Raw genomic sequence first — 14,221 nt, 5'->3', positions numbered from 1 at the left:
TGTAAAAAATCACACATCATGCATATTTAATTAAGAGGCCCCTGCACCAAAAAAGAAGCAAACCTTCACGTCAAATTTTTTTTAAAATGGTCCACATTCAGAGACTTTCATCACAACTTCAACTTTTCTCTTTCAGACTGTGGAGCTGACATGAACATGCCCTACAGGACTTTGAGCTAGCCTTGAAACATGTCTCAAAACACTTGAGAATCGAGTCGGAGTTGCCCCTCAGGACTTAAAACAGCTGAGGTGATGTTGCACCAGCTCCACATAGAAGTCTTGGCTTCTCTGTGTGAAAGGTGTTTCTGTGCCGTCACGTGGCCTCCATGTGCGTGTGTGTGTGCGTCCGGCACAGCGAGCGGCTGCCCATCAGTTCCACTTAGCTCAGCGTGGTAATTGGCCGTCCATTGATGGACGTGGCTCTCTCTTCACGCTCCGGGGACCCCGGCTCTTTGTCTGAGCAGAGGGAGGCAACACGCTGGCATGGCACACACGCTTAAAATAGCGCATCAAATCAGCCATGCTTCGGCAGCCGCTGCTAACGTGTGGGGCGGATTGGAGGGCTAATAGTGTGTGTGCGTGTTTAAGTGTTTTAAAGCATGGTATGGGGTCTCTCTCTGGGGAGGATCCAGGGTTAAAACGGTTAACTGGAGCTGGTATTTAGTCATGTCCCCTCTCTCCCTGGCCATATTTTTTCATTTCTGTTTCATCCATCACTCACTTACTTTATTGCAGAGTGCATCGTCTCTCTCTCCTCCCTCCTGGCTCACTCTCACCGTTGTCTCTCTCTCTCTCTCTCTCTCTCTATCTTTCCGCTCATGCCCACAGGGCCCGGTTCTCCCTCTCTGTCACTATGTGCAGCATCCCTGCAATAGAGATATAAATGGGCTGTGAGCAGGGGGCCCTGACTCCTATACCATAAATCTACACTAACAGCACAACAGACACATGAGGAGAGCAGGAGAGCGAAGAGAGCGGGAGAATATGGAAGGACGGGAGGGAATCACATATCTAACACATTTTGAATACATCTTGGAAGATTTAGATTATACTGAAAAGAGACGCTCACACTGAGATGTTTATGAAGCGGGCTGCGCAGGATTGCTGCATCGAGATATGACACCCTCGGAGGTGTAAATTGTTTTACAGTGAATTGAAATTGGTTTTGAGGGTATGAATAGTAAGCAGGAAGTTGCCGTCATTTAAAAGTGTTATGAGCTGCTGGAAGTCTTATGAACCCTAATTTTAGAGAGTCCCCTCGGTGATATGTTTACTTAAAATAAAAAGTTTGCACTCGTGACTCCTTAGAAAAAAAAAAAAAGACTGCACACTGACAAAGAACTTCAGATGTAATTCGTTGCTATAAAATGACAAAAAAAAGTGGTATAAATCGGTGAAAAAAACATGAATAAAATCATTCAGAATGTGTCAAGGAGCGCTTTTTTTGACTTTCCTGTCACCTTTATTCTCTGCTTAAAAAAGTTCCCCCCCGACTGTGGTTAGATGTTTGTTTTCTTTAAATTTTAATCATTAATTTTCGCTGTCGAGTTGAATGTTTTCAACTCTTTGTGACCCTGATCGCATCCTCGCCTCGCTAAAATGTCTTCTCTCATAATTGCAGTGACATTGAAATGGTAGTGGCGGCTGTTTTCTTCTTCGCACCAAACCTCCACGTTTTTTTTTTTTTTTTTTTTACTCCTTTTACTCATCACCCTGTGTCTCAGACATGAAACAGTTGTCGGTGTTAAATCTCTCCTCTCTTCGCTGTTCTTTTCCCAGCAGCCCTATGCTCCACCCCCTCATCCCATGGCTCCTCCCAGCCCGAGCACCAACAGCTGCAGCCAGGGAGGGGCAGAGCAGCTGAGTAAGACCAACCTGTATATCCGAGGCCTGCCACCTGGGACCACCGACCAGGACCTCATCAAACTCTGCCAACCGTGAGTGCTGCAAACAATTCCAGTTAAACACACAAGGTCACGCACCATGGTGTGCTGTGGCTGTTTGTATTTAGCTGTACATGATTGTTAAGAATGCTTCTATATTTCTCCAGCTCTGAGCTTATAATGTTAAAGAGGGGGTATTATGCTGTTTCACATTTTAACACATATATTCAGTATAATGTTACAATGTTGGATGTCCATACTAGACGTCAAATCTGTAGATAAAAGTATGTTGGAGTAATCCCCACGCTTCTCAGCTCAGTCTGCAGGCTGCTGTGAACGCCAGGTTTCAGACCAATGACTGTTTATATAGATGGACGGCGCGTCTCCATCTGCTCTCATTGTACAGAACTGATGCCAAAGTACCCCTGTGATAGGCGCTGCCATCTTGCGATGGTGATGTCATTTGGAGCCAGAGTCTGTGCGGGTGGAGCCCCCGTAGCCACTTCAGCTAACCAAAACACACAATTAACTTACCGAAAAAACAGCAAGGATCTCGTACGCCGGCGTGTTTAACAGCAGAACAGCTGCTTGTGTTGGACTGAGGTTCACACATGGAAACTTCTATGACTCTAGTGATTGTTTTAGTTACACCTAATCGGGAACAGATCGGCTGCAGGAGCCGTATATGTCAACAGAGCTGTCAATCATCCTTCTTACAGCATCAAATAACTAATTAAAACTAAACTTTTCAGAAAAATCAACACTTGGACGTAAATCAGCATGATAAGAACTAACTATAATGACAGAAACCATGTTTGAGATATATTTATTTGATGTGTATTTTGATTTTATAGTTTGACTCATGTCCCATCTGTTAACATGGAGGAGACGGGCTTTATGACCTATACTGCAGCCAGCCAGCAGGGGGCGATAGAGATGTTTAGGCTTCACTTTTAGGGAGCTGTCGTGTCATGTCGTCCATCTTTTTATACAGTCTATCTTTCAGGCAGTTTTTTCTACACGCTGCACTTTGTGACGTCACAGAGAGCTGCCCAATCGGAAGAAAACGGGCTTGTAGGGGCGGGGTTTATTAAAGGGACAGAGCTGACTTTGTCATTTCAGGCAGAGGCTGTATGAAGGCCTGCACAGACAACCAGAGCAACAGTTATCACAGAGTGAAATATAAAGCTTGAAATTAGCATAATACCGCCCCTTTAATATGTCCTACATAAATGTCTTCAAATTCAATTTATTTAATGTGGAAACTTGATATTAATCTCTCAGTGTTAATGTAAACTTTAAAAACAAAAAGATTTTTCCATTCTTCCTCTGTTGGGAAGTTCATCTTAATGATTATAGGTGCCGTCAAATCCATTATAAATACACAGAGACACAAATTGAAACTGTCATCTTTAAAAGCATTTAATGGAAACAATATCTCAATTTGAAAATGATTAAAAAGTTCTATGACGAGAGGAAAACTTTCATGTGCTTTTCCGCAAGATTATATTTCAGGAACTAGCTGAATTAAAAGCTGACAGACTGGAGACACAAGAGACAGTTTGTTTAGAGGATGTTGAACTTCGACCAATTTGCTTTTTGGAAACACTGAGGACGTTACAGTAGCTGTAGCTCATGGGCAACAAATCCTTGCATCTGCGTATATTTGTAAGTTAGAGGCTGCTATATATTGAGACACATACTCAGACTCCACAGTTGCTGGGTAGGCAGGTACTGCTTCATATTCAAGAATGACACATTAAAGCTTTTAAATGCCAAACTGATCAAACTAAAAAGTTCACCTCTGAGAAGAAAATCGCAGGCTTGAAAAAAAAAAGTCCATGTACCTTACCCTGCACACCTCATTAAACCTGCTACTAACTGAGTGTGTTTTAGGGACACACACAAAGGTACTCATAAAGCTCTGCCAAATGTTCTTGATAGAGAAAACACACACACACACACACCTGCCTGCCTGCACACAGCTCAATAAGGCCTAATAAAGCTTAGATTGGACCACCTCCCCCAGGAATCACAGACCAAGACCTCATCAAGCTGTAACAAACAGTCACAGGGGCTTACTTTCTCTCTGTGTCTCTGTCTCTCTCACACACACACACACACACACCCGCATGCACGCACACTCACACGGACGCACACAAGCGGCTTTGTTCAGCTCCATTAGGCCCTTTCACTTCTAAAATGGTGAAAAGGGGGTCAAGATCATTAATGGAGACAAGGCCAGCAGATTGTGAAATACAGGCCATGAGCGAGTCTGTCTGGTTGCATAACCTTTTCTTGGCCACTTTTCCAGAAATGTCCTGGTCAAACGCAGCCAATTATTCAATGATCCTTTGGAGACGGGAACATGCTGTCCAGTATATTTGGTAATGCTCCCAGTAGCTGTGTCAGAAGTCATGCATTTCTTCTTGATACTGACCCATCAAAATTCCATTAGCCTGAGAGGCGGCCCCCGATAAGATTTGGAAAAGCACTCAGCATTTTTGACATTGCATATCTCCCGCTTAGCTCTTACATGCACTCAGTTGTAGAGCGTTGGACAGTTTCAATTTCATTTCTAATTCCATATGATCTTGAATATTTTGAGCAGCAACTATTTGGAAGGGCAAACCATGTCAGAGCTTATGTAAAACATTCCCAGTAGTGTGCTGACTGAAGATTTGCATTCTAATATATAGCTTTTTTTCCCACCGTGTGTTATGCAAAGTTTAAACTTTGACTGTTATTGCTCGGATCTCCCTTGCTGTCCTCTAGTGGCTGTCCTCTTGTTCGGCTGGTTCGTATACTTCCCATCCTTCCCTCGGTGTGTATCGCCTGCCTAAGAGCCCCCAAGGTTGCCCGAGGTGTGCTGTGCCAGTGAAAATCCAATGCCACTGAAACTTTAATTAGCCAGACCGTGTTTCAGTGGCAGGCGGGTGGCAGCATTCTAGAAAAGGTCATGCGGCTGTTCTGCAGTCTGCAGCACCCTGGGTTCCCCTCAGGTTTTTCCCCAGATGCTTAGGCCGCCTCCAGCACCCGGAGCCTCCTCAACCGGCCATCAGCTCTCCCTAAAGTGGCTGAGGGAGCTGTGTTCAACATAAATCCTCACTAAATGTGACACTTTACATTTAGAAAGCTCCAAAACAGAGAGGGTTTCAGTCATATTAGCTAGCTAAGGGATTTTTGCTCAGCATTTTAATGAGCCTGAGTGTTTTTGTTTGCACGTCTTGCACAGAGCTAATTCTTTGGCGTGGGTTTGTTTGGTCACACGCATTGAAAAGCTGCTCTTGCCGCCCCGGTTCACCACTATCTCAAAAGCAAACATGCTGCGGCCAGAGTGATGCATTCTTGACAACTGGCCATATCGTAGCTGTTTGATTGGAGGCTGTTGCACACGGCCTGAGAGATGCCAAAATAATAAATGCAGTCTACTGTGGTTATAACCCCGTCCTTGTGAACTTGAATAATTCATTGCCAAGATTCTGTCAAGTTTTTAGTGCCCCTCCTCAAGGCCTCCCAACCTCCCAGGGTTCAAAGTTTTTACATAAAATGGAGTAAAACAGAACTTGGAATTTCTAGATTTGAACAAGCGCATTGGTCAGTGTAAATCCCATCGTATTTCCTCAATAGATAATCCACTCATTAGTCATTTAGATCAACCCCTACCACTGTTAAACCGACAGTATTGGGAAAGCTGTTGGGAAAATGTCTAAAGACGGTATGTCATGTCGAGTTCTATACACACTGGCTCAGCGGGCGTCCAACCTCAGCCTTACGCATCCTGGTAACCAAGCCTCAAATTGCAAAACACAAACATGCACTCGACAGCAACTTATTATGCCATTATTTTAATTACTAAGACCAGAGATTTCTTTGTGACCGGCCAACTCTCTGCGGTCACTGGGAGCAAAAGTGAAGACTCCAGAACACCAAAGTTCTCACAGCGGTTGGAGTTACATGCCGGGAGCTGTTGAACGAGTAATTAAATGGATTCGGGTGGGTGCTTAATCTCTGTTTTATTCAGCTGGCTGGTTGTCGGGGTTCTCTGCAGCCGTCAGACTGATATATGGGCGCAGGGAAGAGGCCAAAGGAGTGGAGTGGGGATTTGTTGGCTAAACACCCAGATAGTGAGAGGCCTTCCTGCTTGCCTGGCTGGCTGGCTGAGTGGAAGGATGGATGGATGAAGGGATGGAGGGACGGAGAGAACAGCCGGTACTGTGGGAAAAATTCCTTGGCCTAACCAGGCAGGTTGAGGCACTGGGCCAACCCAAAGCCCAACACCAACCCTATCCAACCCAAAGATTGGTGCAGCCAGCACATCCAAAACAAACCCCAAACACTTAAAGACCGACTTTATACCCCAATTTAACAGCTAGCTATTATGTAGCACCCACATTTTTCTTGTTTGCAATCCACTACCCAGGAGAGTCATTGAGAAAATGGAGGCAGGTTGTTGGATGAAAGGTTGAAAGGAAGAACGAGAGGGATTTCATTTTTTCTTTACGAGGGCCCACACCTGGAATAACAGGGACGAAGCCGTTCACATTTTCTCTGCCAGCGGCCCAAATCCATAACTCAAACTGCCAAAGAGGCATAGCACCCTAGACGTCCCTAAACCCCCAGCTTCTCGCTTCCTCCTATTCTACTTACCTCCTCTCCTGTGCGTCCTCCCTCCTCCTCCCTTTCCTTCTGGTTCTCCTCACCCAATTTCAGTCGTGGACGAGCCACAGCTGCGCCCTCAGACCCACTGGCTTTCGCCTCTGTGCCACGGCCTGATCAAACGAACAGAGTGAGCCAAATCAAGAGCTAATCACCACCAATTGTCCAAATAACCTTTCCCGTGTGTGCTGAGGGAACGGCAGAGGGGGAGCTGGAGAATGAGAAGAAGGGGGAAAGGAGGGAGAGAGCCATAAGGTATGCTAAGTAGAGGAGCTGGAGGGAGGAGAAGAAAGGGGTGACCCTGGGACCACCTGTTTTTATGAAGCAGCAATCCAGGCACTCAGCGGTGACACATTATCCCTAATGACTCTCTGAGGTCCAGTGTTGACATTAGCTGACTGGCTATCTGAGCCAGCCTGTCCCATGGCTCGGTTTCAGAAAACTGACAGAAGGGGGAAGTGTGAGCAAGTCCAGCCTCGTACTCCCCATCATCACTCCCACAACTGTACAGAGACTGCACCAGAGCCAGGACTGATTCATTGGCACAAGTATCATCTGCTCCTTTGAAGTTATCACAAACATGTTGTGATTTCATACAAGGCCAGGGAGTAGGAAGAATATGCACTGGAATATGACCAAAGATCAATCCATCATACAAACCACCACCTACCATGGTAGTTTGCTGTAGCTTGATTGACCTTTCTAGTAAGTGTCTTTTTAGTAAATGTCAGACCAAATCAAACGCCACATTTTTACAATGTTGCCTCAAGTTTGGTTTGTGCTCACACAACAGCTTTTACCAGCAGACCAAAAGTTTTGATGCACGAGGAAACTGCTTTCTGATTCGTCAGAATTTCCACGTCCCATAGATCAATCAGTTCCATTGACCGTTCGAATACCTCTGTATTCTTGTGCGTTTCTACAAGCATTTTTGAAATTGTTTGGTCGGCCCATATTTCTATTAGAGCCCTCACCTTGTCGCTCCCCCACGTTTGTCCTCTACTTACCTTGCTGCCTTTCAGCGTGGCTGTCTCCGCAAGTGTCACAACCCACAATGTTATAAGCCTGATTATGTTCTCACCTGATTTGAACCGGACCGTGGTTCATTTGGAAACGGATCGAGTCCCGCCTTTTCTGGTGGACCATGCTCTGGTGGTTTGGTCCACACCAGAGTTAGAATGCATGTTCTCAGCTCTTCAAATGAACCGGACTTTCGGAGTGAAGTCCGAAAGGCCAGACCAAAGCTGTCAGGTGTGAAAGCAGCCTTAGTTACCGCATGTTAGCGGGTCAGATCAAGTCTTAAATAATCCAGTAGTGTTTGACTTCTTATCCAAACTGTAGGCTGCTTTTCTCATGCATAAACATATGCGTCTTTTTTGCTTCATATTCCACTCCACCTGTCTTTCTGTAATCTTTCCTCTCCTCTCTCCCACCACAACACACCCTCTGCAAGCCAACCGTGCCGAGTCAAGTTGTGCGTCACTCATGGCAGAAACAGATAGTGGTGCTTAACCTCTGAAAAGTAGCGAGACAGCCACAGGAATGCCCAAACTAAACTACTCCTACAGCTACAGCTTCATGCTGAGGAGAAGCATCTGCTATTCCTGGAACCAGAACCCTCCACAGCCACTTCTTCTCTGTGTGAACGCCTTCCTCGCTCTCTCTCACTATCCCCCTGTCCTCTCCCTCTCATCTCTCCATGTGCTCTCTTCTCTTCTCGGCTCCAGCAGAAGGGACAAAGTCATTTCACTGGCCGGGGCCAAACTGTCGAAAATGCTACGCCTTTTTCCTCCCCAAACATCGATTTTAGAGCGAGGGTGAGCGGAGAAGCTGATTTGGCCTCGGGCTAGTTTTTTGAATTATTTATCCCCCTATTACTGTATACATGACACGTAGACAGTTTGCCTATTTAGAGGCTGAAAAGAGCTTCTCTTCCACTTTTTCACTGAAGCTGACTGTGGTAACAGTTCATGCTCTTACAATAATTTTCTTGAATAGCATCAGATTCTTATTTAACATGGCTTTCATGCATAAATTCACCAAAATGCAGACACATAGTTGGCTTTTTTGCTTCATTTCACATGCGATTGGAGGCAAACTAAAAGCATACCAAAAGAAAACAATCCAGACGTCGATGTAACATGATGTTCTATGCAACATTTTTCTGTGCGTTCCCCCCATTGTGTACTTCTTCCAGCCACACGCCGGATCGCTGGACTCTCTCTCCGTCCCTCCTCCATCTCCTCCCTTTCTCCCCATTCCCCCGTACCGACGCTCCCTTTTTCTTTTGAAGCACTATCTCGAAAGCAGAAAGCAGCAGCATCACAGATGAGATGTGTTCATTTGTGCGTGTCAGACAGCAGTGCATGGCATGTGGGTTTGACAGGTTGGACACTTCCAAACAAACAGTGGCTACTCTGCAAGTCTCTGAAGAAGACTGAGTGTGTGTGTTTGTGTAAAGGAAGGGAGAAATTGTAACTAGCTGCTCTCAGACTTGCTGTTGCTCTTGTCTTTTCTCGCGGCACGCTTGGTTAACACACACACTAGATGTCTGCAGTTAACTTTCCAAGGTTCACTCTGACACACTTTTAGAATATTGTGTCGACTACTTATCCTCCCAACTTTCTCCACTTGTATATACTCTCTATATACCTATATATACTGTATATCCTTATGCCTGGGCTGATCCTTGCATTTCACAGAGGCGCTATTCAGAAACAAAAACCATCAATCATGTTTGGTTTTAAGCAAATTTCAAGTGTAAGTGTTCCAATCTTTAACATAAATTAAGTGAAAGGCCTCCACCAATAGTGGTCCAGTCTATGTTATACATATCTGCAGGGGTAATCACTTTATATATGAAGTATTATCATCATTAAGTACTCCTAAAATGGAAATATTTCACATATCTTGACATTTTTGAATACCAGAAAACACACAGGGGTGGGAGTCCCAGGGTAACTCATGATACAATACGCGACAGGTTGCCCACGATAACGATAATATCACGATTCGGCGATTCTCCGATAATTGACATATTGCAAGACAATCACATAATCACGATCACATCGCGATATCTGATTAAAGTCTTAATCAGCCAATTCATTTCCATTGACGTTACCCTCATTCATGTCATAAGCGTAACTGCAAGGAGTCATGTAGTCGTGACGCGGTGAGTCAAAATCGGCGGGAAATCTGTTTAGAGCGCCAAATATTTGTAAATTAAAATATCGATATTTGGCGCCAACCTACTGATAATTGAATTGCACGAGTCTGGACAAAGATATATTTTGCCGTATCCATATTTTGTCCCACTCCTAATGTGAAGGCTGAAGAAATCGTCATGAACATGGCAGCTCAGTATCCAAAGTTTTATTTGTTGGTGACTAAAATGCCATCGCTGCCTGTTGGTGAGTCTGATTTAGATCCAGTCCAAAATTGTATGGGTTCTTCCATTGCCCATGCTTCACCCATCCACCAACTTGTATGAACATTGGGTCTGTAGTTTTTCTGTAATCGTTCAGGCAAATGGACAAAATGGCAAAAACCAAATCTCCTTTGCAGAGGTGATAAAAAAACAATAGATAAACTACATTGGTAGTTGTGTGAGGTTTCTTTTACATTATACACTATATATATTTTAGACCTCCAAGCTGACACCTGATCCATAATCCATCCATATCAGTCCAATGTTGTTGATCTGCAAGGTGCTTGCATGTGGGTAAAATTGCCTTCGGTTGCACTACGTTTCCTCCTAATGCTACATTTGGAAACAGTTCAACAGCCTTTGAGAACACACAGAGCTCATTTTGGTTTGAAGCACTGCTGGCTTTATACCAGAGATCCAGCACGGGCACGCACTCGTGTCACACTTCTGTCGATGACTCACCATTGTAAACCAGGGCTTCTGTCTCCAGCTGCACATACTGTATGCGTTGCCATTGTTTGTCTTTGAAATTCTGGATCCTTTTTTTTTTCTCTCTCTCTAAATTAACTTTTTATTCCTTAATTTCTTTGCTTTTTCATTAAAATTTTTACCCGTAAACATAAACGGAATTTCAAAACTGCAATAAACAGCGTACCTACTCTGTGTGACATTACCTTTACACCAAATATTCCACAGAGGAAGTGTGGTAGATTACTTCCATTTGACTTTTCAGGTGTAATTCCTGCAAAACTTTAAATTTTTCCATTGATTTTACAATGAGAAAGAAAGAGCCCTATTGATTATTCATGAGAAAGTTACACAGCAGGACACAAATGGAATACATTCACCGGAGAACAAATGGAGCAGACTTAGCAGAATGATCAAGTCTCATCCAAAGTGAGACTAAATTGCGGGAACGATTTACCTGATGGAGGCTCCTCGGCTGTGTGAATTTTAAAACTTTCTTTTATTGAAAATCCCTTAATACGAAGACAGATTGTTTTAAATCTAACTATGAATTCTGAACGCCTGCTAAAACTTTTAAATCACCTTCTTTGCTTTAGAAAGTGCCTGAGTGGAGCCCGGTGGCCGTATTACCGCTCGCAGCTATAATCCATTTCTATTATTTAGGGAGGTGGGAAAGTTTGAATGGTTCTAATCAACTTGTCATCCATTTCACACTTGCCAGGTGAATGAATGTTCATTGGAGGGAATCACATCAGCGGGGAAATAAGGAGAAATTGAAATCAGAATAGCTGATGACAACTAATGACCACAGAGGGTTTGACCACGGCCAGCTTTAACAGATGGGTGCGATGACAAACTGGCCGAGGTACTGCGGCCATTTTAATCAATGGGAAATGAATGGATTTCCAAGCCGCGTGCATGTTGTCAGTGTGTTTTTGTCTCATTATTGTGATATCTTTTGAAATCAGAGAATAAAGCACAACCACTTCAGGTCGGATTATCCTTCAGTTCCAAGATTCCCACCGCATTTAGAGAGTTAAGGGTTTGAAAGTAAGCGCTTGCCAGTTTACAGCGAAACCCACCAACAAAACACGGGGGAATCCCAGCGCCTAAAAGAACATGAAGAAATTCTGCCAAGAAAAACACTGAGAGCGAAAGCCAAAAAAGAAATTATCCAATTTGTTGAGGCTTTTTGATTTATTGCTGCTTATCCCTGCCAACAATATGTTTTAATATTTATACCGTAATGCTTTTATCATTTCGGCACCATTATCCTAAAGCAAAAGTATGTTCTACTTCTGAGGTTATGGAATCTTTTTAATGTATAAATCTCTGCTGTCAAAATAAATTATATGGAATAAGTACACTTTGATTAAAGCAGCTCGGCTTTCTGTAGCTTTGATCCATTAAACATGTTTTGTATTCACAAAAGAAAAAAGATGGTTAAAGGTCAACTTTGGGGTCACTTTGCCAATTTGTGTCGTAGTCTCCATACATATATTGTCCATACCGCTTCCTGTTCGGGGACACGCCTGTGCTGGAGCCTATCCCAGCTGCCATTGGGTGCTGGACTGATCGACAGTCAATCACAGGCTAGACAGACAACCTTTCACGCTTACACTCACATAATTTAGAGTCACTAACGAGCACGTCTTTGGACTGTGGGAGGAACCCCAAAGGAAGGAAGGGAGGGAAGGGAGTTGATCTAGGAACCTTCTAGCAGTAATGCAACAGCGCCAACCACTGCACCACTGTGCAGTAACAAGCTGTGATATAGATATAGATACAGGCCGTTATAACCAAACTGTCAGAGGTCATGAGAGGTCACTGATTCCCTGCCCTTTTACCCTCCCCTGTTTATTCATCTCCATCACTCTGTTTTCACCTGTCTGCCTCCCTGTCTTTCCTGTCTGTCTGTTTCTGTCTTTCTTATTCTCTGTACCTCTATTGTCTTCTTATTTTAGCAACCAGCTTTCTTGTTGTCCTCTGCTGCTCATTGTCATGCAGCTCTTTCTTCTGCATTTTAGAGTTGAATACTTAGTTCAGGCTGCACGGTGGTGCAGTGGTTAGCTCTGTCGTCTCGCAGCTAGAAGGTTCCTGTTTCAGATCCCGGTTCGGACGAATTTGCTAGGGGGCTGGAGCCTGACACAGCTGTCATTAGGTGAGAGGCGCGGACTCTAAATTACCCGTAGGTGCGAGTATGAGCGTGAAAGGTTGTCTGTCTCTATGTGTCAGCCCTGTGATTGGCAGGCGACCAGTCCAGGGTGTAACCCCGCCTCTCGCCCAATGACAGCTGGACAGGATAAGCGGTATAGCTACTTAGTTCAATTGTAAATATTCTCGATCAATAAAGCAGTTGATATCATGCAACAAAAAGGCATGAGCTTAAAAATTCAATCTTTTTCACAGTTGTCAGTAAACAGTTAAAATACTTTTACTTTTAAATCTTACTACAGTTTTGTTGTTTTTGACCCTGAAACTGTCGGTGTGTATTTACTGCTTACAATTCAAAACATTACAAGTATATATAGACATACTTGAGGCTTAAGGTTAGCTGCATCCAAACATTTTTGCACTAGTCGCATAGCAACTGCAGCAGCAGCAACAACATTTCACAAAATCATATTTGTATCCAAAACGCTGCTGCTGGACGGGAGGCCTGACCTCTGCGTGAGCCACAGAGATGAGCGAGCTGGTGGACACGTTAGCTGCTGTAAGACAGCGGACGACAGTCAAGGGCAGCTGCCACACACTCACTACTCCTCCTGATTCTCACTGACAAGGCGCACACACACACAGTTATACGTATATGTGAGTACATATGCACACACATAATGCAAAAACACTTTCAACTCTTCCTTCCTCTTACTCGCTCGCTTGTGTTTGTTTGTCTGAGAGTTTTCATTTTTATCTGTCGTCCTATTTTGCTCTCTCTCAGATCCTGTTCCTCTTTTTTTTTTTTATCTTTGATATGAAAGAATAAAGAAGTCATGTTTCTTTTCCATCTCTGTTCCTCTGCTCTGTCCTCTCTGTGCGTCTGCCGCAGTGACACCTGTCTCCTGCCTCGGTATCAAAGACTCCGACAAAATAAAACACAGCCTATGAAACTGCAGGTTACCTTGAGTATTACAAAAAAAGCTGGAATTTTCACTTTATGTGCAAATACTTTTACTGATGACAGGAGTAAACAAAATAGTTCTCCTACCTACTGCTGGCTGAAACATAGTGGTGACTTGGCATTGACTATTCCAAATCTAAGAGCTTATTTCAGACACTTTATGTCTTAACAACACGACTTTGCTCCTCCTACACACATCCTGTTTCATCAGCTCATACTTGTAACAGTTGTAAAAATTGCTATAAAGGTTGTCACTACCTGAACTAATTGAAAGATATATTAAACTGGTCTGAATATAAGAAAGTGGGGTCGTCTTATAGTCGGGGTTCAGACTTTTAAAGGCCAATATCCGTTCACTACAGTAGACGCAGCACTTATCTGTAAAGCAAGGGTACCCCTCATGGCCGAGGCCAACAGTCACTTGCAACTACAGAGCCAGGGGGATGAAAGACAGAGAGACACGGTGATCATCCGGAACAAATGGCTTAAAAGTCAGCGAAGTGAACCAACGTCCGCGGTGGAGTTATGATGCTAATTTTAAGAGAATTGCTGTCACAGAGCGTAATGTCCGAAAGTGAGCCCACAAAGATCACGGGCCACCGTATTGACTCCGTTCCCCGTCCTCCTGCGTACGCACAGCACGCGACCAATTCGCCTACACTCGCG

The 14,221-nt window shown here is 44.0% G+C and overlaps 1 protein-coding gene across 4 annotated transcripts in view; it reads left to right on the top strand.

The window, feature by feature from the left end:
• The window catches only part of rbms3 (RNA binding motif, single stranded interacting protein), a 320,758-nt gene that overhangs the window by 134,333 nt on the left and 172,204 nt on the right, over positions 1-14,221 (top strand). For 3 of the 4 annotated variants that reach the window (XM_069681044.1, XM_069681042.1, XM_069681045.1), the window contains one exon: positions 1,780-1,937. In XM_069681044.1, the coding sequence (XP_069537145.1) occupies positions 1,780-1,937 (158 nt within the window). The remainder of the gene's footprint in view (positions 1-1,779; positions 1,938-14,221) is intronic. The other variant, XM_069681046.1, reaches the window with a different exon arrangement.

This window comes from Semicossyphus pulcher, unplaced genomic scaffold, assembly GCF_022749685.1.
Source record: "Semicossyphus pulcher isolate SPU_LCO1_2020_fin unplaced genomic scaffold, fSemPul1.0.p SCAF_5, whole genome shotgun sequence".
In the NCBI taxonomy this organism is placed as follows: domain Eukaryota; kingdom Metazoa; phylum Chordata; class Actinopteri; order Labriformes; family Labridae; genus Semicossyphus; species Semicossyphus pulcher.
The sequence above is the reverse complement of the archived record's forward strand: the minus strand, read 5'-3'. Positions and strand labels throughout refer to the sequence as shown.